The sequence below is a fragment of the Camelus bactrianus genome, chromosome 18, assembly GCF_048773025.1.
Source record: "Camelus bactrianus isolate YW-2024 breed Bactrian camel chromosome 18, ASM4877302v1, whole genome shotgun sequence".
NCBI lineage: Eukaryota > Metazoa > Chordata > Mammalia > Artiodactyla > Camelidae > Camelus > Camelus bactrianus.
Genome location: NC_133556.1, coordinates 160,291 through 185,118, shown reverse-complemented (window position 1 = coordinate 185,118; position 24,828 = coordinate 160,291). Strand labels below are relative to the sequence as shown.

General features: G+C 59.8%; 2 protein-coding genes across 31 annotated transcripts in view; one reads left to right on the top strand and one right to left on the bottom strand.

Moving 5' to 3' along the window:
* Positions 1-126: 126 nt before the first annotated feature.
* Positions 127-24,828, top strand: part of LOC123611967 (uncharacterized) — a 33,699-nt gene continuing 8,997 nt past the window's right edge. For 11 of the 30 annotated variants that reach the window (XR_012500202.1, XR_012500203.1, XR_012500195.1 and 8 more), the window contains exons 1-5: positions 127-1,402; positions 1,972-2,168; positions 4,376-4,554; positions 6,944-7,167; positions 7,734-8,679. Coding sequence is in view for 3 of the 30 variants with exons in the window: in XM_074345441.1 (XP_074201542.1) it covers positions 8,574-8,679 (106 nt within the window). In the remaining 27 variants the exon portion in view is untranslated. The other 19 variants (XR_012500205.1, XR_012500201.1, XR_012500199.1 and 16 more) reach the window with 10 other exon arrangements.
* Positions 22,034-23,772, bottom strand: FOXL3 (forkhead box L3). Its single transcript, XM_074345442.1, has 3 exons — positions 23,520-23,772; positions 23,023-23,191; positions 22,034-22,762 (listed from the first exon to the last, which is right to left on the bottom strand). Exons 1-3 carry the CDS (start codon positions 23,624-23,626, stop codon positions 22,385-22,387), a joined length of 654 nt encoding a protein of 217 aa, XP_074201543.1. The 5' UTR covers positions 23,627-23,772; the 3' UTR covers positions 22,034-22,384.

The following is a 24,828-nucleotide window of genomic DNA, read 5'->3' as shown; positions in this document are numbered from 1 at the left end:
GAAGCAGACAGACACAGGGAGCAGACAGACACAGGGAGCAGACAGGTACGGGGAGCAGACAGGTACAGGGAGCAGACAGACACGGGGAGCAGACAGACACAGGGAGCAGACAGGTACGGGGAGCAGACAGGTATGAGGTGCAGACAGGACGGGGAGCAGACAGGTACAGGGAGCAGACAGGTACGGGGTGCAGACAGGTACAGGGAGCAGACAGGTGCCGGGAGCAGACAGGCATAGGAAGCAGAGCAGAAGGTGCAGTTTTTTCCTTGGGGAGACTTGCTGCTTCAGCAGACACAGCTGGGGTCCCACCTGCAGCCCCTTGGCCCACCTCTGAGGTCACCTGCAGCCTGGTCCACGGCCCCCAACCAGGCACTAGTGCCCCTGAGGGCTCTCTGTGTCAGGGAGATGTGTCTGTCCCTTGGAGCAGCCTGAAGCTGCCAGGGCCTGGGCCCCGCAGGGCAGCCTGGGGCCAGCGCAGACGGTGCCCAGGGTGAGCCTCCGCGGATTCTTCCCCGTGGACGGTGCTAAGGGCCGTTCCACCAGCTCCTCACAGTGACCCTCACCCTGAGCTGGGCGGGGCCGGGAAGGTGGGGCGCCATTCCCAGTCTTCCTGTCTGACCCCAAAGACCCCACCCACCCTGCCGTGCTTTCCGAGACTCCTCCCAAAGCCCCCGTGGGAAAACCTGGAGCGGGACAAGCATGGCTGTCCCGTCCCAAATCTCTGCTTTCTGAGAGGATTCCCGTGTCACCACCAGGATAGGATGGGGTCAGGGCCTCCTCAGGGCTCCAGGGAGGATGGGGCCCAGGGGGAGGGAGCTGGGAGGAAGAGGCATCCTTTGGTCACCAAGCGGCCTCAGGCTTTGAGCGCCTACTGTTTGCTCAGCTTTGTGCTGGGGCGTAGCAGTGAGCCAGGTGGGACCTTCACAGTCGAGGGGCTTCGGGGGTCAGGGGCTAGTGGTCAGAGGGCTCATTGCGAGAATGTGTTCTGCTGGAAGCCAAGCTCTCTTACAAATGCACTGAATGAGAGGGGCGGACCCTGGGCTGTGGGAGGTCAGAGATGGCCGAGGAGGGGCTCAGGGCACTCAGAGGCTCAGGACTCAGGACTGCGGCCCGCGGTAGCAGGCAATTCTGGGCACCCCGTCCATGCCTGCTGCTCTGCTGGGTGCCTTAGAGCCTGCCCCTCCTTTAGACCCCCCCCCCACCCCACAGCCCTCTTCTGCAGTTGGGAAAACGGGCCTAGGAGGGGCTCACCCAGCGCATGTAAAGCCAGGAGCTCCCGAAGCGCAGCCGGGAGCACCCAGGGGACTCCACACAGCCCACAAGCACTCTGGACGCGGCCACCCTCGCTGCCTGAATGGTGGGTCCCCGGAGGCCACCTTCCTGAGCCCTGAGAGGCATGCAGGTGAGTGACAGGCCCAGGCTCTGGGACTCGGGGGGTCAATTGCCCTTTCTGGGCCTCGGTTTCCTCATCTGTGGAAGGGGCTCGCAGTTCACTCGGAGCCGGGCTGTCCAGCCAGCCACCTCTGGAGGGTGTGGAGCCCATGTCCTGCCACATGGGTGGGCCCCCTGGGCAGCCCCAGGGGACAGTGGGCTGCTGCGGGCCTGGGTCCCAGGTGTCTCCCGACCCTGCAGACCTGCCCAGAGTCTGGCCAGGCTCGTAGCTTCCATGTCCCTCAGACACTGCGCAGAGCCCAGGCTCCCCGGCACCAGCATCAGGAGGCCAGGAGCGCTGAATCACACGTCTGTCGGTGCCTGTGAGCTCCAGCTGCTTGCCGGAGCCTAATTACTTAATTTGCACTAATTCTCATGCTATTAATAAAGGCTGCCTAAAATAACATTGCCTAGAAAACGAACTTGTCTATGACACTATTTTTATCATTTTTTGAGGGAAAAAAATTAGTCACGTTGTCAGTGTTTCCAGCTGTTTCCCGTTTCTTTCCCTTTGTTTGCTGTTTGGTGCTAAACTTGGAGACGGGAATTCTGGGAGACTGCCAAAGGGACAGCAGCTTCTGTTCACAAGTCAGACTGGACACCATGCTCCTCCGGCCCTCCTGTGGATGTGTCCGCCCCGGGTGTGCTGGCACCCCCGCTGCCGTGCACCTGCCCCGCTCCTGACACAGACTGCATCCAGGGCCCAAGGGCACCCTGGCCGTGCACAGTGTCCACACGTGAGTGGTGGGCCTCCAGCCCCTGGGCCCTGCGTCAGTGTAGGTGTCTTGAGGCTCTGTCCCTGGGGGCTGCCGGGCGGCGAGGCAGGGGCCCCAGAAGTGCCAGGGCCTCAATGAATCAGGAGTGACCCTCCGTCGACCAGGAAATCAGCATTCCAGCCCCGCTGCCCCTAGTGGATCCAGAGGCCAGAGCCGTGGTCTGCTTTGAACACTCCTGCTCTCATTCCCCCGACCCTGCTTCCTGAGACCCCCCAGATGAGCCACCAGTACTCAATTCTAGTCTTAGACCCTGCTTGTAGGAACCCAGACAAGGAGGGCACGCTTGTGAACACGTGTGTGTGCGCGCACCTACGCAGGTTAGCACAGTGCAGGCGGTAGGCTGGGTAAAGCCCCCTCCCCCAAAAGAAGACCTCTGCTTTCTAATCCCTGGAAACTGGAAGCGTCACCTGGCACGACAAGAGGGCCTTCTCAGGTGTGGTGCAGTGAGGTTCTGAAGTGGACGGTCCTGGATTGTCTTGGGGGCCTACATGCTGCACATGTGTTTCGTACGAGGGAGGTGGGAGGAGAAGAGGGGTGGGACTGGGGGTCTCAGGCAGAGGGGCTCTCTAGGCAAAGGCAGGTGGCAGGAAGGAAGGTGGGGTGGGCACCTGAAGGACACCCTCAGTGGGGGTGCCAGGCTGAGGGTCAGTGGGCCAGGCTGTGCAGAGCCAGCGGGGGCAACCCTCTGCTGGGCACCACTTTCATTCCCGTCTCATGAAAGATGAAGGAACCATTGGCTAACATTTGAGAGAAAACCCAACGCAAATGGCCCGAAGTAATAACAGGGCTACGGGCTCCGAGCCTGGAGGGTGGGAGTAGGTGCGGGCTTCAGGACTGGTTTGATCCAGCCCTCAGTGAAGTCATCAAGCACCTGTCTTCTCAGGCCCTCTGTGGGGCTGGCACTGCCCCAGGCAGCTTTCCCCATCATGATGGAAAGGCTGCCTCGGCCCCAGTGTCCACTCCATGCTGGGCTCCCCAGGACAAGGTCTGAAGTTCCTGCCATCTTGTTGGCTGGGACCAGGTGCCCCATCCACAGGCCAAGGTGGAGGGCTGTCCACCTGGGCCACCGCAGGGGTCACTGTAGAGGGACGTGGTGAAAACCCCCACCCCTGCCCCAGCCTGGCCCATGCCGGACAGACCCCTAGAGAAATGTGGAAAGCGAGGATGCCATGGTCACAGTGAGGTGACAAGTAGCAGGGATGACCATTCTCTGTCCCTGCAGGGTGGCAGTGAGGGGCCTCTGGGGGCCCCCAGAGCGATGTGTCTTGTCTGAGGCCAGTGACCTGGGTGTGCAGAGGGGGTCACCAGGGGCTAATTTCCCCGGGTTGAGGGACAAGTTTCAGACCAGTCCAGACCTGGCTCCCTGATGGGAGCAACCTTGAGCTCCCTGACTCCTCCTGTTGGCTGCTCCGAGCTCGTGTGTGTGTCTGTGTGTGTGTGTGTGTGTGTGTGCGCACGCACGCATCTTGTCTAAGAGTCCCTGTGTGCACACGTGTCTGCAGATGGTCCGTGTGCATCCCTGGGTGCAGACGCCCTTGTGCACATGAGTGCCTGTGGGTGGGGGCCCCGTCTACACACACGTCTGCACATGTGTGAACAGGGAGACAGAGTGGGACCAGGTCCCCTGGAAACCCTCACTTGCTGCGCTCCGGGCTGTCTCCATTGTCATGTCAACCAGGTATTTCCAGCTCCATGCCCAGGGCCTCTAGAGTGCCCTGTCTCCTCACTGCTTGCAAAACCCGGACAGACTTCCAAACCGCTAAGCAGATTTTGAATCCCTTTTTTTAGCCGTAGAGTGAAACAAAATAAGCAAACACAAATCTGCTGATCCCAGCCTGCCTCCTCTTCTGGGGAATTTAATTTCTGAGCTTTGATCTGATACCAGGACCCAGAGGACTTGTTATTTCTAAATAATGAGCTGAATGTTTGTGCTCGGAGCCTGAACTTTTCTGGTTTGGGGAAAAATATGACTTTTCATAGAAGTTCTTTGATGCGGCCAGTGGCGCTGTCCACACAGGAATGAAAAGGCCTTTCAGAGGCCGGCGGTGGGGTGGGGGGCAGCCAGGGTGGAGGCCGCGGTGCCGGCCCTCAGGACAATGGCCTCACCGGCCTTGTGGGCAGTGTGGGCAGCAAGAGGGGTCACTGGGACCCTCTGTTCCCCTCCCCAGGGGCCTTGCACTGTCTGTGCTCCATCTGCAAGATGTCAGGGACTTGTGGGGGTCAGAGAACAGCCCCCAGGCAAGGAAGGACAAGGTATCCTGGAAGAACCTCGGAGCCCACTCTGTCGTGCTGAAAGGCTCCCGCGCCGCCTCCCTGGGGGCTCCTTTGGAGGAAACCCTGCCACCAGGTTAGTGCCTCAAACCGTTTGGGGGCCAGACCCCTGCTCTAGAGGAGGGGGCTGGAGGCCGGGCAGGCAGCCGAGGGCTGTTGCTGCAAAGGCACCTCGGGAGAGTCAGACCTGCAGGTGCATGGCCAGCTTGTGAGCCGGTGCATAAGCCAAGGCAGAGCCCCCTTGGCGGGCGCAGGGCTGGGGAAGCAGGCACTGGCTGGGCCACAGCACCCAGAGCCCTCTCCCTGAGCCCCTCAGCTGGGCACTGTCCTCGGGTGCACCTTGGCCGTGGTGGGCCAGGCTTGGGGTCACGGGGGCCAGGCAGCTCCTGGGGTCTTTCTCAGAGCTCCAGCTGCTTCCTTCTGCCCCGGGGCCATTGGCTTCTACAGGACGGCCATGCTCTCCCTGGAAAATGACCGTTCCAGGTCTGGGCTGGAGTGAGCCTGACCCACCCCCCAAGCACAGGCAACTGCACGCCCCGGGACGGCTGATTTCACACTTCAGATGGCGTTTCTCCGGAGAGCAGCCTAGAGCGGCAGCAGGCCTGTCCCCAGAGGTCAAGAGGCAAACATGGGCCCTCATCCACCCCGATGATGAGCTCTCGTGCAACCTGGAAGGAACTACCCGGCTGTTCTTGAAGCTTCCACCCTGAACCTTGTCCCCACCGCGTCTGCTGGCAGCCGGAGGCCAGCCAGCTGAGGTTCTGCGGAGCCGGGGCTCCAACAGGCGCTGGGGCACAGGGTCCCCACCGCCTTCCCCTGTTCCAGACGCAGCCCCCCGCCCGGATTCACACCTAGGGCAGCCCGACCTGGCCTGGACCTAATAGTCACAGGCCCCGGTCCACTCGTGGGCCAGAGTAGGATTTGGACATGCTTAAAAAAGAAATTCAATAATTGAATTAACAGGAAATACAGTGACATGGTTCCAAACCCCAGGCAGGTCTGTAAGCAGCAAGGAGCCCAGCGGGAGAACGAATGAGGTGGAACGAGGTGGACGCATCAAGGACAGGGCGTCTGTCCTGCGTTGGTCGGGGAACCGCGCTCCCACGACATTACTGACAGGGAGACAGCAGGCCGGGCGGACGGGGCTCCCTGTGCAGTCCTCACATTTTTTCTGTACATCTAAACATGTTCTAAAATGAAAGTTTTATTTAAAGAAAAGTTGGGTGGGGGCTGGCCACATGCTGGGGGCCCGGGCTGGGACCCCCGCTGTGGCAGGTGCTGGCTCTCTGGGGAGGCAGAGGCCCAGGGCATCAGCAGGCATGGTCTGAACCCAGAGGGCGGATGGGGGCGGGCCCAGTAGCCGAGGGGAGCAGTGGTCAGAGTCTGGGCGTTTTCTGAAGCTGAAGAGTGAAGCTTGAGGCCCGGTCTTGCCCGAGGAAGAGGCCAGGGCTGCACTGGCCAGTGCGCGGGAGGCGGGAGCGGGTGTGAGCTGGATGGGGTTCCGTCCAGGTGTGTCCTGACTCCCGACCACCGTGTTTTCTCCCGGACCAGCGATTCCAGGTTGAGAGAGAGGGCTTGGGGTCCAAGTGGGAGCCGTGGGTGCACCCAGGGGCCCTGCTCCAGTCTGTACCCCAGCACCGCCCGCCCCGACCATGGAGCAAGTCTCCCGGGGGTCCAGCCACGAGGGCCTGGCTGCGTGGGATGGTGTGAAGCTACAGCTGCCTGAGGAGAGGCCTGTAGAGGTGGGACTCCATGCCCCTCCTTGTCCTGGCCGCCACGGCAGCTCTGAGGCCCCTGGCAGAGGCTCCCTGCCGCCTTGTTCATCAAAGCAAAACCAGGCTCCCTGTCTCTTTACAGCTTGTATCTCATCTCACGGGCCTATTCACATGGACTTATGCCACAGTTCTCTCTTGCTGGGCTCTTAGGTCATCATAAGTAAGGATGCACCGAATTCCTGTGCAGGAAACACCTCGCCCGTGCACAGAAGCAGAGCCACCGGGCACTCCCGTCTCTGGTTGCTTCTGTCGACCTCTGACCCTGGCTGTGCCCCGTGCCCCTCTGCCAGTGGGAGGGTCCCTGCGTTGCCACAGGTTTGCCGAGACCCAGCGTGGCCCAACATTTCTCTCTGTGCCAATCTGCTAACACGATGGAATCTCCGTTTCATTCTAATTTGCATTTCTCTTGTCACGAGCGTGTCGAGCATATTTCTATGTGTGAAAAAGCCACTTGCTTATCTGTGTTCTATTCCCAGGTTTCAGTCGGACTGCTGGCCTCTGTCTCGCGGTTTTGCAGGCGCTCTTTACGTATTTGGGAAACTAGCTCGTTTTTTCACATGATTGTTAAAACCTTTCCCCAGCTGGTTGACTATCTTCTAACTTTGCTTGCAGTATCTTAACAGTTTCTTTAGAAACACCTGGCACATTTCTAGTCTGCTGATTCCTAGATACCTGTGCCTTTTGCCACAGCTGGAATATTTCACCTCTCTGTTGGGATGTGAAGCCAGTACTCCGGGCAACAGTAGAGTCGGCCACAGCCAAGAAAATGACAGATGTTTACTGGCAGTCTCAGAGGACTCAAAATACTCTGAGTGAAGAGGCCTCACTGGGAGTGGAGGGGACACGGAATTTGCTGGGAAGGACGAACAGGACACAGAAGCCCACATCAGATGGTGACTGGTGTGTGACACCAGGTGAGCGGTTAGGACCAAGCGAATCACAATCAGACGTGCTTTGTGCTCGGAGGTCAGAGCACCGGGTAAGCCCCTGGCTGGACTGGGAGGGGCGCTGGGCACAGGACACAGCTGATTTACATTTCACATATGCTTGTGCACCTCAACACACCATGCATCTGAGGTAGGAAGGAACACAAGAGTAAAAACTGTTTTGGAGACAGAAGCCCCCTCCTGTCCCCACAGAGACAGGTAACAACACAGCAGTGACTGCCCCGACCGAGAGCCACACCTGGGCCGCCCGGAGCCTGCGACCGCAGCGGGTGGGCCCCGGGCCTCGGTCTAGCCGTGACCCAGAAGCAGGTGGGGCTGTCGCCACCCCGGGGTGACACCAAATCCCACGGCGGAGCCAGGAGACCGGGGGTCAGGTTCTGGGGGGGTGTCGCGTGGCCAGGCAGCCGCCTGGAATCCCGCCCGCCCGCTCACCGTCCGGTCTGGTTGGGAGGGCCCACGGAGGCCAGTCAGGGGTGGGGCTGCTGTCACTATCAGCCGAATGTATCTGCTTTGAAACGTGTCTCTTCACACAGAAGGGAAGAGCGGAGTTGAGCTGAACTCGGCCAGATCACCCGGACTCCACCCTGGCTCTGACATGGGCGGCCGCGGGACCTTTGGCCTGATCTCCGGCCCGCTCCTCCCTCGGGGGCATCCTCCCGACTCCGTGTTGAGCACAGGCAGTTCGTGGTGAGGTGCGGGCAGGGAGCCCCACGGCCTTGCTGGGGAGCAGGTGGCACCAAGTAAGGAAGTAAACACGGGAGTGTGATTACGACTGCGGCGAAGGACGTGAGCCAGGTGCTGACGGAGGGGCAGCGCGGGGCCGAGGGGGAGGTGCCAGCCAAAGAAGAGGGCAGTGCAAAGGAGCCACCGTGGAGAGGGGGCGGGGCCCTGATCCGCCCGCCAGGCCAGTCGGGTCACGTCCAGTAGAATGGTCCGTGCCCGTGACTCAGCCACAGGCAAACATCTCGTGTCAAGCTCCCCGCGCTCGGATAAACCGGGAGCATTCTGGATGCCTCACAGGCTGGCCGGTCAGAGAGGGCCGCCTGGAGTCACCGGCCTGGGAAATGACCTCAGAGCATCTTGCTTGTTACTGATTAATTTTGTTTGATGTGGGAGTCTGCATGGAGTTTTAACAAGCACTAGCCGGGACTGTAGACCGACTGAGCCTTCCAGAATCACCAAGTGCATTTCAGGGTGTTTGCACGCCCAGCACTTCTGGGCTGGTGACTAGACGGCTGAGGAAGGAAAACCTGGGCTCCCTTTGACTCAGCCGTGAAATTAGGGATCTATCAGGGCCTGCAGTTTTCCCCCTTAAACTCCAGCCTGGAGACTTGTGTGCCTCTCACCAAGAAGTGGAGGTGTTGGCCTAGACAATGGAAAGGAAAAAACAGAGAAAAGTCCAGAGTCTCCAAAGCCAGGGGAGACCCCTGTGCCCCTGCGTCCGTCCAGCCTACTCTGAGGGAGGGGAGCTTGTGACAGGTGAGAGAACTGTGGCCCCGCTGGGAAGAGGGGGTGCGGGCTGTGGGCACTGGGGGTGGGGAAGGATGGATGTTGACTGGGCAACCTTGAATACTCAAGACAGTCCAGGTGGAGCGGGGGCCACAGCATCACAGGCCAGGCAGAGGGGAGCTTGCATGCTGGGGCAACGCATTTGGGTTTTATTTCCAAGAAACTCGAAAGCTGTGTCTTGTGGGCAGGAGGGAGGGAGGCCCACGCAGGCTCGCCTGGAGGGGAGGGGCTCCTTACCCAGAGGTGGGCTGGGCTTGTGGGGCAGGGTGGGGCGGGGGGCCGGCACGCCCTCTTCTAACCGGGCGCCCAGCTGGCTCCGGGCCACCTCCCCGCGCACCGTGTCCCCACCCCGTTGGCAGTGTGGGTGCTTGTGCCGTTCTCGTTTTGCAGACTCAGTGGAGACTCAGGCAGGGAATGGATGGTTCTTGAGACCGCACAGCACAGTCGGGGCTCAAGCCCAGTCAGCCAGGTCCTTCCCAACCTGACACTGGGAACCGGAAGGCCAGGCGGGCAGCCCCTCCCAGGAGGAGGGTCCAGGGCCAGATTGAGGCTCCTTGTGGAGGCCAGGAGGCCAGACAGACGGCTGCAGGGAGGTCCAGGGACCAGAGAGGGGACCGGCTTGGCTTTCGGAGCCTTTGCTTTGGAGACAGTGGGAGGGAGCAAGTGGCCTGGCCTAGGCGGAGCCTTTGCGAAAGACTTGGGATGGATCCCAACTGTGTTCTCTCTGCCCCGTGTGTGCTGGTTCACGGAAAACTGACAACAATGTAAATGACTCGTGTCCACAGAAGCCAAGTTAATTTTGTCTGGCAGAATGCAATGGATCACACCTGCGGGCGGACGCCCTTCACATCCCTTATTCCCACGGGTGGGGGGTTTTGAATTCTCCTGAGAGCCGGTTCTACTGTCCTGATGTCCTCACTGAGTTCAGTAAAATCTTTGATGCATTTTAAGTTTGTATGATAGTCATGACTTTACCTTTTAAAATGATCCTTCAATCCCCACCTCGGTCATCCGAGGTGAGGTCTGGGGCTCAGGGATAGGCAGGGCTCCAGGACAGATGCCGAGCTCAGGACAATGTCATGTGGGTCTGCCCGGCCCCTGCCCTGCCCTGCATCTCCCTCCTGACAGCACCCACCCCTAGGGCCCTCCCCTTGGCTCTGGGACAGCCCTGCACCCCCACTCTGCAGTGCTGGCATCCTCCAGACTCCCAGCAAATTCACTCTTACACAGTGTTAGTGGCTGATGGTGGCTTTCTTTAACATTTCTATGAGGATACCTTTAAAACCAGAGGGACACCACAAGGGTGCCCCGACCAGGATATGGGGGCACAGCCCCAAACAGCACCACCCAAGCTCAAACTTGCTTCAACACTCCTGTTTTTGAAATAAGATTTCATGGAAACATTGCATGCTATGCCAAAGGACCAAGGCTTATTTCAGTGCAAAACACTAGGCAGACAGGTTAGAGACAGTCTGTGGATTTCCAAACTCTGCAGCTCCCTCAAAGGGGCACCTGGGGGGACCACACTGAGAGACCCCCTCAAGGCAGCCGTGCAAGCGTCTCTCCCAGCCTCAGCCAGGGCCTGAGGTCTGAGCAAAACCCCTCCTCAGACAGGAGAGGAATGACAGGCCTCATGTTCACTCAGAGACCCTGAAAGGGTATTTGGGGATGGCCAGGGACCAGGGAACACGAGAGCAAACAGAAGCTGGACATCTCGGTGCCTGCTTCTCAGGGCCAGTGTCCTGGAGTCCCACTGGACAGCCGTCCTACAGGACCCCCATCGGACCACCATGAGCGGCAGTGGGAGGAAGTGGGGAGGAGCTGTGCTGGGCCAGAGAGGCCATCTGGGCCGTGTCTCAGCTCAGGCCGGAGTGGAGCTGGGTGTGGGAGGGTGACGGGCGTTCAGTCTCCCAGAGGTGCCCGCGAGGGGCCAGCTCACTCCACGGTAGAGCACCGGTCGGGGGTGGGGGTCAGCTCACCCCCCCCCCCCCCGTTTCTCTGCCTGTGGCCCAGGTGTTCTGTGAGACGTCTGGAGGCCCTCTAGGTGTCAGTGCCCTGCTCCGCAAACGGGGTCTTCCGGGTAACGATTCCAGGAGAGCAAGTGTCAGGTCCCTAGACAGGCCCGGCCGCGGGTAAGCCCGCTCGGTGGCAGAGCCCACCTGCCGCCCTCGCCGCCGGCTCCATCTTGCCCTGTGCACACGTTCCTTCAGGAGGTGGTCCTGGAAAACCCTGGGCTCCAGACCTGGGCACCTTTCACTGTGGGGGCGGGACCTGCTCCGTGGGGCGGGGTAGAATCTGGGCCACGGGGCGGGGCCTGGACCAGGGAGGGGGCGTCTGCGCGGGGTCCGGATCACTACCGCCCCCGCCCAGCCTCCCGGCTCCGCTGACCGGCCCATCCCTGGCGCTCTGCTGCCACCTGGTGGCAAGGTGCGGGCGCGCACCCCCGGGCCCCACCTGTGGGAGACTCAGGTGCCGTTCTTGTCCCTGCAAGGCCGGATGAGCAGATGAGGATGTCGCGCTTTTAGGCGTCCTGAGGCCCAGGCGCAGGAGGTCCGCGGAGAGAGAGTGGACGCAAAGGGAAAGCTGCTTATCCCCCAGAGTTCAGCCGGGCTCAGCTTCTGTGCTGAGAGGGGTCCCTGCCAAGTACATCGCTACCCCTGGTGCAGAGACACCTGGGCTGCACCTGGAGCGCTAAGACTGGCTGTGCTTCCACGAACTGGGAAACTGGGGCTAGAGAGGCCGCTGTAGCTTGGCCTACGGGCGGGCCTCTCCTGCTATGAGCCAGCGCTGGTCTGGAGCCGCGGAGGAAGCTCTCATCTGTGGGTGGAGCCTGTACTCCAGTGAGAGGGACGACAAACGCCAGAAAATTGTACTATAATTAAGACAATACAACATCACAAAGCATGTTGGGGAGTGCAGTGAAAAACAAGGTAACGGGAGAAGACAGCCGCTGGGGTGGTTGCTGGCTGGGTCGGGTGGCCAGGAAGGCCACTGGACAGATGGCATTGAGTGGAGACCATTCCAGGCCAGGAGACAGTGGTCCCAAGGCCCTGGAGCAGGAACAGCCAGGAGGCTGCAGTCCGTAGGTGGGGAGGGAGGGAGAGGAGAGGGTGGGGACAGGAGCAGACCCTGGCCTGGTGGGGCCGCGGCACAGGGCTGAACTTTGTTCCAGGTGCAGGAGAGCCTGGCTCCGGGCGGAGCGGGGCGGGGGGGGGGGGGCGCACTCAGGGAAAAGGTGGTCCGAGTGGTGGGGATTGGTCCCAGCCACCTTGCTTTGGCTGCAGGCTGGGTAATGTCGGCGGGGGGGGAAGCAGGTGGACACTCGCTGCCTTCAGGTGAGTGAGGTGGGGAGGGGCTCAGGGCTGAGGCTGTAGGAAGTAACTGTGTTCAGCACAAAGGCTGCTGCGGGCGCGGCTGTGGGTGGAGGCAGGTAAGATGAAGGCCGCCTCCCAGGTGTCAGGCCTTAATCACCCACAGGTGTGATGGGAGCGGGCCAGGTGACGTGTTGTCCGTGGCTGCGCTTGGTGAGCCTCGTGTCACACCGCAGGCATTATCTCATTTATTTAGTGCAATAACCCGAGCTCTGTGCCTTATCTCGCCCGCTCAGCACAGCAGCCCTGTGAGTCAGGCTTGTTGTCCCAGTCTCAGCACAAGGAAATGGACGCCTAGACGGGGACGCGCTCTTGTTTTCTGTGGCCCAGGGTCTGAGCAGGGCTCGCACCCCAGCTCAGGTAGTGTGTGTGCAGCTGTAAAATTGAGATAATCTACATAACACGAAAACTCAATATTTTAAAGGGCACAGTTCACAACGTTGAACAACCATCACCACTATGGAGTTCTAGAACATTTTCATCGCCTCAGAAAAACCCCACATCTCCAGCGATCACTTCCACCTCTCCCTCCCTCCTTCCCTGGGCGACCACTGACCCCAACCCGCCCCACCCTCGTCCCCCCCCACCCCAGGACCCGTGATGTGAGCTGTGCCAGGTTCCCCTGACTTTTGTAACCGGGGCCCCTGAGGCCTCAGCCTTCTCCCTGCTGAGCGTCCAGTGCTCACAGCTGCACCTCTCAGACTCCCTGGAATCAGGGAGGAGTCAGCCCCCCGCAGGTAACACAGGTGGGAGAGGGTGGGCAACACAGGCTTTGTGCGGCAATGTCCATGATGCACTGCTGGGGTGTGGAGAGCAGGACCAATTTGTTTAACAAGTGTTGGGTAGAATTGTAGGTCTGTATCTGCCGAGAAAGGTGTATGTGTGTGGCCCACAAAGTGTGCAGGGCGCCTGCCTTTGGGGTTCGGGATTGTGGGGAAGTGGCTGAAGTGGGTAACTTGTCCAGAAATGCACACCCACTTCCCCGAGGGAAGTGCCCTTCCCGGCCCTGGACTTGGGCTGTGGCTGTGTGACTTGCTCTGGACACAGGATGTGTGGACGTGGTGCCGGCGGAGGACTTGCATCCGTGCTGCCCTCTTGCACCTCTGAGGCCTTTGCAGAAGGAGCTTCCCCAGGTGGTCTGAACCCCAGAAAATGCAGACAGCAGCCTGAGCCCAGCCTGCAGCGAGGGCAGCACAAGCACAGTTCAGGCTGAGGCGGAGCCCAGCCCTGCTGCGCCCTCTTTGCTTGAGCTGCTGAGTTTTGGAGTAGCCATCTCTCGGCATTCTCTTGGCAGGAGCTGACGGATACAAAGGGAGGGTGAGCAGGGTAGTTCACATTTTACCCTGTATCCGAACATTTTTAAGCAAACACAGTTTAGAATAAAAAGAGGTGTCACAGGGTGGTGGGGGTTGGGGTACACCTACTAACGTCCAGCTGGCCCCGACGTCATGAAGGAGAGAGGTGACGTCATTGCAGAGTCTGAGTATTAGGAGGGTCCTGAGGGAATATTAGGAACCATTTTCATTAATCAGACAACATATGTGAAATGTGCAAATTCCTTAAAAATTGCAAACTGCCAAACCTCATTAAAAAACAGACAACCTGATTAGCCCTATGTTTATTAAAGAAATCAAATTAGTAATTAGAGCCATTCCTGCACAGAAAGCTCATGTGGCTTCAGTGGCCACAATTCTACCAAAATGTAAATTCTACACCAATTCTTCATAAATTTGAAAAGGTGGGAATACTTTCGGACTCATCCTGTAAGATCAGATCAGTGTTCCCTCATTATCAAAGCCAGACCACGTCCTTAGAGGGAAGCTGCAGCCCAATCTCCCTCATGAACGCAGATATAAAAAGTCTAAACAAAATCCTATCAAACTGAATCCAGTGTTTATAAAAAGACAAATATGTCGTGGCCAAGGGGAGTTTATCCCAGGAGTGGAGGGGTGTTGTAATGTTTACAGTCAACGCCATCACCTGCAGTCACGACAGGGAGGGGCGGCAACTTTCAAGAGCCATTGAGGGCTTTATGGAATCCGCCCTGGTGAACATCGGGGACCTCTAGAGGGTGCTGTGTTCAAAGCAGGAAGGAAGAACGCTGGAGTCAGAGCTGCTAGGGCAGGCGGTGGGGTCCTCGGCACCTTCCAGCCCAGCCAGGACAGTCCAGGAAGGCTTCCTGGAGGAGGCAGCCTGAGTGCTGAGTCTTGAGCACAAACATGAGTTAGAAAGCTGAGAGGGGAAGGTGCCCAAGCAGAGGGTGGGGAGAAGGCCAGGAAGGCAGGCTCAGCCTGGAGAGCTGGAGGACCCCCGGCTCTGGGTTGGGGAGGAAGACTTGGTCAGGGTCTCTGGAGACAGAGACCGGGTGAGGGAACACTTATTTACTGCAGTTGCAGGAATGTTAAACAATGAAAAATTACTTTTTTCTAAGATGGAATAACTGGCCAAACAGGGCTGTGTTTTTTAAGGGTGGTCTTAATGCTTAGGTTTCACCACATGTAACAGACTGCGAGTGTCACCTCACTGGACAGAGTATAGAAAATGTACCCGCAGCCCCTGCAGACATGCGGCCCAGAGCCCCAACGTGCCACTGCTCAAGCCCTGGCCTTGGGCCGGATCCCAGCCATCGGGGTGCCCGGCGGCCCCAGGGAGGGTCTCGGCCTTGATCAGCGTGCCCTGCTGGGGGCCGGCAGCCACAGTCAGACAGAGGCGCTGGGGCCTGGACAGAGAGGGCAGAAAAGGGGCTGCAGGGGAGGAAGGGTGGCAGGTGGAGCTGAACTTTCTGTCTGGAGGAGACCACGCTGGACCATCAGGGACGACCCCAGGGGACGTTTGGAAAGTTCTCACGGTCGGATCCCATTTGTGACACAAGCCGGGTGGCCCAGGGCCCAATGCTGGACACGCACTCCCTCCTGGGAGGCAGCAGAGGCTTCCACGCCGCGTGAGAGGCTGTCAGATGGAGGTGGTTATGGATGTGATTTTTCTGAGGTTCTATGAGCAGGTGCCAGGTCCGCGGCCCCACCCAGATTACGTCTCAGTCAGGGTTAAAAGGCATCTGGCGTTTCCCTGTGATTTATGTTCTGACCTTTACAGCCAGCGGCGCTAATTTCTTCACCAGCCCTGCCACCCCTGCTCTGAGAGGTGTCTCACGGCAGCCCCTGAGCGGCGCCCTGAGACCTGGCGGGACCCCCACCAGGCACCCCCGCAGAGGAAGCCTTCCTGTGAGACCTGGGGAGCTCATACACTTCTTAGCATGTAAAGGATTGGAAAAGATGTTTGTGTTACCATGACACACGCACACGAGCTCACCCACGTGAGCACACTTACATGTGCAGTGCTCACCTACGTGCACACACAGTGTACATTCACACCCACGTGTGCACTCACCAGTGCGCACAGGCACATACCTGGCAGACGTGCAGGCACGGCCCCACGTGTGCCAGCATGCAGACGCACGCAGAGCGCCCCAGATGGTTGAGCTGATGGAGGAGAAACCCTTTCTGCCCGCGCTGGGCAGGGCCCCAGGGCAGACAGGACTTCCGCATGTGTGTGTTGGTGGGGGAGGGGTGCAGAGTAAGGTGGCCAGTCCCCAGACGCGGGCCTGAGGTGGACTCGGTGCAGCTGCTGTTTCAGAGGTGACGCCGGGGAACACTGCGGGGGAGCGTGAGCGGCGGGCACAAGTGCAGGAGTAGGTAGGGCTCGTGCAGGTGTTTTGCACATTTATCCCCTATTGTTAAGCAAATATCGAAACACCTTTTGTATGAATCAGGACTCCTTTGTTTGGAAGTGTCAGAATCACAAGTCACTCTATTGCCTTAAGCCCAGTAGAGTGTTGTTGGTATAGTCAATGGAAAGCAATGGCTTCAGGCATGGCTAGATCTGGGCGCTTCTGGTGCTGTCAGGGCCTTCGGCTCTGCTTTCGGCTGTGCAGTTCATCCTCCCGCAGGCTGCTCTGGGCAGTGGTGAGACGGTCACCTTCAGCCAGGCTCATTCTGTAGGCAGACAGTGCTCCTTCCCCATAGTTCCAGCAGAAGCCAGGACAGGGTTTATCCTGTTGTTTTGGGGTCATGTGGCCCTCCTTGCACGGATCTCTGTGGTCAAGGGGGAGGGGTCCTGTGCCCGTCCAGGCCCTCAGTGCACTGCCTTCGCTGCACCTGCGGTGTCTCTCATGCCTGGGCCATGCGGTCTGCAGCTCACCGCTGCATCTGAGGGTGGAGACAGACATGAAGCGCCTGACGCAGGAGTAGATCCGACTCCCTCACCACCTGGAGCCCAGTGTGTCCTGTCAGCGTTTTCAGAGAGGCTGATCTGAACCGTCTCTTCTTGCTCCGGTTCAGGAACAGAGAGTGTTGTCTCTGGACACCAGGACTCACTTTTCTAGCTCACTCTCGACCTGGGATGGAGTAGGTTTGGTGGGTGAGGCACCCTCGGGCGAAAAGAAGCAATCGTGGGGAGCTCTGGGTGTGGAGAGGCAGGGGAACAGGTGAGACGGCCCCAGAGGACAAGGCTACTTGGAGAGCAGTGTGGATGTGACCAGTGAGCAGGCAGGTGGTAGCCGGGCAGGGGCCCAGGAAGGGGACCCGGTGCCCCCAGCCCCTACTCACATTCAGCACAGAGCAGAGTAAAGTCGGGTGAAGTTCAATGTTCTCACTCAGTTTCCTCTCTGTTTTAGAAATGGCAAAGCTGTGCGACCTCTCTCAGTTTATTATAAATCTAATACCGTGAGTTTCAGTTGAGTGAGTTCACATCTTGTTGGACCCTGGGCCCGAAGTCGCCCAAAGCTGGGGAAACGTAATTGCACAGATGCGTGAGGACAGTTAATTTGTCCTCAGCAACAGCCTGACCAGCGGTGCCTTCAGTTCCAGGTCCATTTACATAAGATGCACTTGGTATTTTTAACGGGATGAAAACGTACAATTTTGCAAATGTTTATGGACTGTTAATTTGGCTGAATGCAAAATCAAATTACAGGTAATAGACTGTGTACTTCCAGGGTTCCTCCTAAAGTAATTACTGGGGGGCGGTGCACAGGCTGATCCCCGTGGGCTGACTCCCCCTGACTAAGGGGGCTGGAGGTCAGGCTGCACCGGCTCCAGACCTCAAATTTCTGGTTCGGACCCCTCGAACTTGCTCCAGTGCCGAGTGTTGGTGGACAAGGGGAGGGGACGGAGGGCTGGAGTGTGATGACATTTAACCTCTCAGGGGGATGGGTGGACAGAGTGGGTGGGGGCTTGGGGTGTGGAGACCCTGGACCCGTCCGCCTGAATGACCCCCTGACCGCCACAGTCCTGTTCGACCAATGACCCTGGCCCTCTAGACAGACTGTGGCCGGTGTGGTCAGACCCCTGAGTTCAAATCCACCGCACAGCAAAACCAGGGCAAGGAATCCCTGACTTCACAAGGCCTCGAAGGTTGGGAGTGCTCTGAAGGGTCCAGGCACGGAGAACCCTGAGAAACCCCAGGCGGGCTGCTGTTTTATCAGAACGACCGTCTGCCTGGGCTCCGACTGTGTGGGGCTTGTGGGTGCAGCCAGCTGCTCTGGGAGGGACGTGCCCCAGCCCAGGGAGACCTGCATGAGCAGCAACAACTCCATCTTCTGCGCAGGAAGGCGGCTACAAACAGGCTGCACGTGCCCCTTCCCTGCTCCTCCCCTGCCGTGGGGTCTGCGCCTGTGGCCCTGTTGCTGTCATGTACACCCTCCCCCTAACCGGTTATTGTGGGGCCTCGGTCTGATAGGGGCACCCCTGAAACCCTCCCCCTCCCCAGTTCCCATTTCAGCCGTCTTCCGTCCAAGGAGACCTCGTCTCCCGTGAACGCCCTCCAGGTGGGACTAGAGCCTCGGACACTTGACTGTTCAAAGTCCAGTCACCTTGATGCAAAGTGTCGGCTTCCCTTCTGATGGGAGATCACCCCTCTCGACTCCAGGCTGGTGGGTGGGGGCCTTAGTTCTGCCCCCTTCCTCTCCCTTCACGGGCTCCCGGGTGGGAGGCACTGCCGTGGGGTTGGTCTCCCAGTCTGTTGCGGGGCCTCCTCCCCTGTCCCGGGCACCATGCAGTGAGGGCAGATGGGCCTCCCTCCCGCTCACCCTCGGGGCCCCAAGGGGAAGCCAGCCCCCTCTGTACCCACAGACTAGAGGACACGGGGGCTTCCCTGAGTGCCCCCAAAGCCTCTTAGATTTGAAGGTGACCAGAAGCTCCGAAATCCACGAGGCCAGGAAGGGGGTCTCATCAAAGCTGGTCAAGGGTCTGGGTGGGAAGCGCTCACCCCACACAGAACACACACACGGAGGGCTAGGCAGACGACGGGCAGACTGGGAGGTGCAGGCCTAGGGGCCAGGGGGCCCAGGTGGGCCAGCAAAGACAGGGGCATGTGGGGTGGGAGGAGAGAGGGGGCCCCTGTGTCCCCGCTGCCGGGGCCCCCAGCCCTCAGGCTGGCCTGAGAGGCCTGCTTTCAGCTTATGCTTTGGTGAGAAACAGGCCTGTCTGGGCTCCTAATGTAGAATGTTTATGCGGAGGAGTCCAGGGTCCTGGCGTCAAGATAAACTCACTCCTGCTGGGTCTGTACCCACACAGCCGAAGCCGGCCCCAGGGGAGGCGGGACCAGAGGAGTTTCAGAGGGAGCCCAGCCCCCGGGGTGGTGACTGGGGGTGCCTCTGCTCCCAGCCCAGTGCAGCACCAAGCACCTCACTTCACATGGAGAAACCAAGGCAAAGGAGGAGTCCTGCTTGACTCCTGAGCAGGAGGCCCTGTGGGCGCAGGTTGGGGGAGGAGTCCTGCCCTTTGGGAGAGAGGAAGCTGGCAGTGCCCAGAGGCAGAGGCAGTGGCAGGGTCCCAGGGGAGGAGCAGGGGTCTGGGGGCTGCTTCAGGAGGGGCGGTGCCCAGAGGACTGCCTGCCTGGGGAACCGATTTCCATGGGGCACCTTCAGCCAGGCAGTGCCCCTCCATGCCTCTCCTGCTGGGTCCTGGTGCCCTGGAGCAGGGGATAGGGCGTAGGGGGCATGAGACAGGACACAGACCTGGTCCAGTGCCACCGGTCCAGCCCGTGACATCTCAGCTAAGCCCCAGCATGTGTGCAGGCCTGTGTTGGGTGAAGAACCCCAGGCTCTAGTGGGCAAGTGAGCAGTCTGAGGGTACACAGCTGGCAAGACCCCCAGCCTGGTGTCCCCCCTACTCCTGCCCAGGGAGGCCAGGACTGTGGCATGTTGAGGGCCACTCTAGGGCAGCCGGCCAAGGCCTGGTTGATGCCAAGGAGGGCTGGTGCTGAGGGGGCTCCAGAAGACCCCTCCCACCTCCGTGCAGCATCCTCACCAGCTATGCCCACCAGCTGCCCTGCCTCTGGGTCTCGGGTCCCTGAACTCTGTTTCGTGAGCTCAGGATGGGGCAGGTCAGGGAGAAATGCTTGGGGATAAGACCAGGAGTCCTGTGGTGTGTGCTCAAGCAAGTCAGCCAGCATGGAGGCCACATTAACCAAGGCTAAGTACCAGAACATGGGAGGTGATTGCCCTGCAGTTCCATATGTCAGAAAGAACAGGCAAATGCAGGAGAGGAAAGAATGTGAAGAGAAATGAAGCCAAACCCTTACTCTGCTGCCCGGAGGAGGACCAGGGGCCAATGGGCAGCAGGTCCAGGAGTCCTGTTCAGCTGGTAGAGGGACGTGTCTGAGCATGGCACTGTCAGCTGAGGGAGGCCCCTCTGGGGGGACACAGGGATGCTCTGCCCCAGAGGTCAGAAACGGGGCAGAGGAGGGACCCCTCCCCTGCAGCCAGGCTGCACTCACAGACCCACTTGTGCCCCCATCCTGCGACTCTGTCCCTCCCCAGGGAGGCTGGGTGAGGAGGATTCCCCATGCTGCCCCTCCCTCACCCTTGAGCACCGTGCTTGGCCCGGCTGCTGGGAACAGGGACACCCCACAGTCTGCAAGCTGGACGCTGCCCAGCCTGGATCTCGCGCCGCACGATGGAGATTTCTCGCTTCGCTGAACTCCCACGTGCAGCCTCCCAACTTTGTTAATGGAAACCTGTGATCCGTGACGCGTGTGGCAGACATCTGCTCGGGGTGATGTGGTGGTGATGTACGTATCGGTGATCAATCAGCGGATTTGCAGGAGAGGTACAGAGTATTTAATTATAATTGCGTTGGGCAGGTGTGCGTGGTGGAGGCGACATTTGAATAGGTCAGACCAGCCCTCACCCTGCTGTGTTGTTTGCTATTAAATGCCATTCACTCTGAGGGCCGGGAGCCTTTCCCAAGTCGCAGGATATCACATGCTGGCAAATTGAAAATGTCCCTCTGCTTTTAAAAACATGATTGATATCCTTTGCAAAACAAATACTACACGTCACAGCACACAGATCTCACCGCCTGGTGCTGCCCCTTGGCTCTGGCAGCCATGGGCGTCTGCGTGGGACCGTGCGCGTCAGTCGCCTCGTCTCCCTGCAAGGCTGGCTCCTCCACAGATTGTCCTACTCACGGCAAAGAGTCTTCCTGTCTCAGTGAGGCTTCAATCACCAGAAGGAAATCAGAAAGAGAACTCAAAATGCAAACTTTATTTGCTCGGTATGTAGCAGAAAAATACATCTTCAGATACTCTGTGTGCCGAATGCTTACGTCTAGAACCTCTGTTGTATCACCGTCTGGTTAATATATGGTATAACTTAAAACGAGGCTTTCAGCACACCTGACAAAGGGCTGTAAAGAGCAGGAACGAGGCAGACACCCCACTCGCCCAGGATGCACAGGCACAGCCATGCCCGAGGAAGCCACGTGCTAGCAGCCTGACCCCAGAGCCAGATGACTGCGCCCCAGGCCTGGGCCCGTGGCGCGGCAGGTCCCGATCTGTCAAGTGGGGTGAGGCGCCCAGCACCCCCTCCCCGGGCTGGCGTGCTGGCGGGAGACGCCTGGCATCCGGGGCCCAGCTCCGTGCCTGGCTGGCAGCGAGCACCCACAGACACTGGCTGCTCTGGGTGCCTGCAAAGGCTAAGTGGCCTCTATGTTATGGGCCCTTGTCCTCTCCTCAGGCAGAGGCTGCAGTTGTCGGCCTGGCCGGCCCAAGGGGGCGCTGGTGGCAGGAGTGGATGCCTCACAACAGTGCCCGTCTCTGGAGTTGGGGCCACACACTTCTTACCCTCCCCCCTCTTCTCAAAGCAACTCACAGGGTGGGTGAAGGAAGCAACAGTGCAACTTAAGGAGATGCCTGGCCTTGTGAATGGGAAATGCAGCCAAGCGTGAATGCGTCCCTTGCGCGATTCAGTCCGTCTCATCTACCCCAGCCCCAGCGTCTTCATTCCCACAAAACAAGACTGTAATTCCTCGTCGAGACAGCAGCCTCCGTGGGTGTGTTTTTGTCATTTACAAAATTAGCCAATCATTGTCACCTAGTGAATCAGATTAGGTGTAATCCATACTAATGTTCAAATTAAGTCATGGAAAGCAATTAACTCTGCAAAACTGGGCTGGTGAAAAATGGTAAGGTTGGTCAGATAGTTTCACTGTGCATAATTGTGTTTTTTTAAATGCCCATCTCTACACAGTAATTAAATCATTTGCATTTCAAATGGAGTGTGCGCACCTCCAAAGCTTGTAACTGTGCACTTCCTAATTGCACACTTCGCAGCATAGCAGGGATTTATCAGCTGCCTGCTACCCGATGTCTGTTTTCTCAGGAATCCGCTGGATGCAACGTGCATGAGTAGGGCTTACTCCCTGCTCAGAAGAATAAAGAAAAGTGTGCTTTGCCCCCACGCCAGCCCACGGTTGGACCTCCCTCCCTTCCCCACTCCCACCGTTCCCTTCTTCCTTCCTCCCTTCCTGTATAAAAAAGTCCATGGATTTTTTTAAACAATCATCAAATATTCTGCCCACAACCCAAGATGCATTTGTCACTTTCAGTCACATCGTCCACAACAGGGACACAGTTAAAAAGCTTGGGCAACATTCACAGGATCAATGAGGAGCTGGCTTGACCGTCTGCACTTTATTGTTGCCATTTTTGGCTGGAGAAGGGGGTGCGGGAGGTGCCTGTTGACTTCACTGCCTGTGCACTCAGCTGACTGGCAGCTTCCGGGTGTGGCTGTCTAAGCGGCAAGATTTCCAACGTGGCTCTGAGTAAAAGTGACCCTCACACCCCTTTCACGAGGTCACCCTCTTTCCCTCCCACCCAGCTGCTTTCGGCACCGAGCCCGAGTCTGTGGAAGTTTGTAGGACGCGGCAAAACCTCACTTCTCCACTCAACGTGGGGCTGAAATCACCCCGGAGGCCCCCGGCGGCTTGGGCGCCAGCCCTGCAGGGGGCTGGCCTCAGCCCCGCTCACACTGTCCAGAGGTGGAGGTGCCTCTGCTGGGCCTCCGGCCGGGGGCGTGCGCTCTCCTGCGCGCAGGGCGGCTTGAGCCCAGGAACGGGGTCGGGGGCGGAGAGGATGTAGTCGATGCTGAACCTGAGGTCCCTGTGCTCCGCCCTCCCGGGGACCGGGGGCTCCTGCGCGCTGGCGCTGGCGGGCTCGGGGGCTCGCGGGGGCCTCTCGGCGTCCGCCACGCGAGCTCCTCTCGGCCCCTCGCGCTTGGGGCCGCGGCGCCGCCGCCGGCGCCGGAAGTTGCCGTTCTCGAAGAGGTCCAGCAGCGACTCGCAGCCGCCGGCGAACGTCCAGTAGCTGCCTTTGCCCTTCGCGTGGCCCTCTGTCCGCGGCACCTGTGCGAGCGCGCGAGGGGCTCAGCGCCGGGCTGTCTGCCAGCCCGAGCCGCGTGGGGCGTCAGGGTGAGCCCTGGACAGCCCTGAAATGACGCCTCGGCCTGGGGCTGAGCAGCTGGAGGCCGACCAGTTTGCTAAGACTGAATGTTCTAAAAACGGCCGTGCAAGTGCCACCTCCCCCCACAGCTCAGGGATGACTCGGCCCAGGTGTCACTAGACCAGGGGCGCCCAGAGGCTGCTCCGGGGGGCGGGGGGCTCACCTTGACGAAGCAGCTGTTGAGGGACAGGTTGTGGCGGATGGAGTTCTGCCAGGCGCGCTGGTTGGCGCGGTAATAGGGGAACTTACGCATGATGAAGTCGTAGATGCCGGCCAGGGTCACCCTGCCCGCCGGGCTCTGCTGAATGGCCATGGCGATCAGCGCGATGTAGCTGCGGACAGGGGCGCTCAGGCCACGCGGCGCGGAGGGAGGGCTGCCCAGAGCGCGGCTGGAGTTCCTCCTCGCCCGCGCCCTCGCGTCAGCCCGTCCCGCGCTGGCGCTTCCGCGGGGACCCTCTCTGCTCTCCCCTCCCCCAGGGCGCCTTGGGGTGTTGGAGGTGGACGGCGGGAAGGCATTACTTAGGTCGGGGACACCTTGCACCTGGGGGCTTCCCCTCACCCCGCGGAGGCTGGGTCCCTCGTCCCAGTCCCAGGCAGATCCCGGCCCCTCGCGGAGGAGGGTCGCCAGCCCCTGCGGGTCCGCCCCAGCCCCGTGGTCACCTGTACGCGGGCCGTGTGAGCCGCTGCTCTTCGTCGGAGCTGCCCGCCGGGTAGTCGTCGGCGTCGTAATTGAAGCAATTGTAGGGATACTGCGAGCTGTCAAACATCCTGAGGGGCCCCCTCCGCTGCTGCTGCTGCTGCTGCTGCTGCTGCTGCCGCCGCCTCCTCCTCCGCGCCGCCCGCCGGCCCTCCAGGTCTGTGCGTAGGTTCTCTCGGGCGCGGACCAGCGGCGCGTGCACTGCGGGCTGCTCTCTGCCGGAGCTGGGAACCTAGCCTCCTGGGGTCCCCCCGCCCGCCCCCACCCGGTCCTCTCGCATCCAATCCCGGAGTGGGGGAGGCCCCTGTCGCCGGTGAAGCGGCCGAGGGGAGCGGAGCAGGCTCTTGGTGACCCTCTGACTGGCCTCGGGAGGAGGGAGTGGGGAGCGGCGCGCTGGGTGGTCCAGCGGGCGGGGCCCCGCAGCACCGGGCGGGTGGGGGCAGGAGGGAAGTGCGGGCTGTGAAAGGCAGCGTAAGGGTGGGCGCGGGGGGGGAGGGACCCCCAGAGTTTTGTGATATCACCGCTGCGGGAAACGGTGCAGGATACTGGGGTTCTCTCTGGATTATTTCTTACAACTGGGTGGAATCGACAATTATCTCGGAATAAAAAGTTTAATTAAAAATCCACGGATGGTCTTGGAGACCCTCTCTCCCCGCCCCTTCGTCTTCCGGTTATGGGGCTGAAGCTGTGAGAGGCAGTCGCAGGACAGAGCAGTCTGGGTGCTGGGTCTCAGGTCAGCACCGCAGGGAGAGAGGTCCCCGCCTTGGTCTGGGCCTTTCTGAGCTGTGCTGCCCACACCTGTGCCCCTGCGGGCCTGGTCCTGCCCTCCTCCTCTCTCTCCACTTCCTTTGTCAAGCCCAGGTTCTGGGGTTGCCCCCACCTGGAGCCCCACAGTCAGGCAGAAGCAGAGGAGAGGGGGCTGGCGCTGTGAAGCCCCAGGCCGCCTGTCCCAGCCGGTGAGGTCTGCGGCTTCTGTGCCCCTGGGGGCTGAAGATGAGGACGCTGGTCCCTTGTCAGATACATGATTACAAATGCAAACAAGGGCTGCTACTTTCCTCCAGCCTTCTGTGTCTCAGTGAAGGCCGCCGTGGCCAACCCGAGCGCAGATCTGCACAGTCACAGCTTTCTTGGATCCATCAGAGAATTAAGGGGCAAGGCCACACCCCAAACCCAGGGGAGTGGACCCAGGACCTATCCAAGTGCTCGCTCACCTGCGGCAGGGGCCAGGGACACGGGTTGGGTGCGGTGAATGCTAACGCCTTGTTCAAGGCC

Coding starts and splice junctions, on each gene's coding strand:
- FOXL3 (XM_074345442.1), bottom strand. CDS start 23,626: ATGTTTGACAGCTCGCAGTATCCCTACAATTGCTTCAATTACGACGCC. Junction 23,192..23,519: donor CTCACACGGCCCGCGTACAG/GTGACCACGGGG, acceptor CCCTGTCCGCAG/CTACATCGCGCTGATCGCCA. Junction 22,763..23,022: donor TCAACAGCTGCTTCGTCAAG/GTGAGCCCCCCG, acceptor GCGCTCGCACAG/GTGCCGCGGACAGAGGGCCA.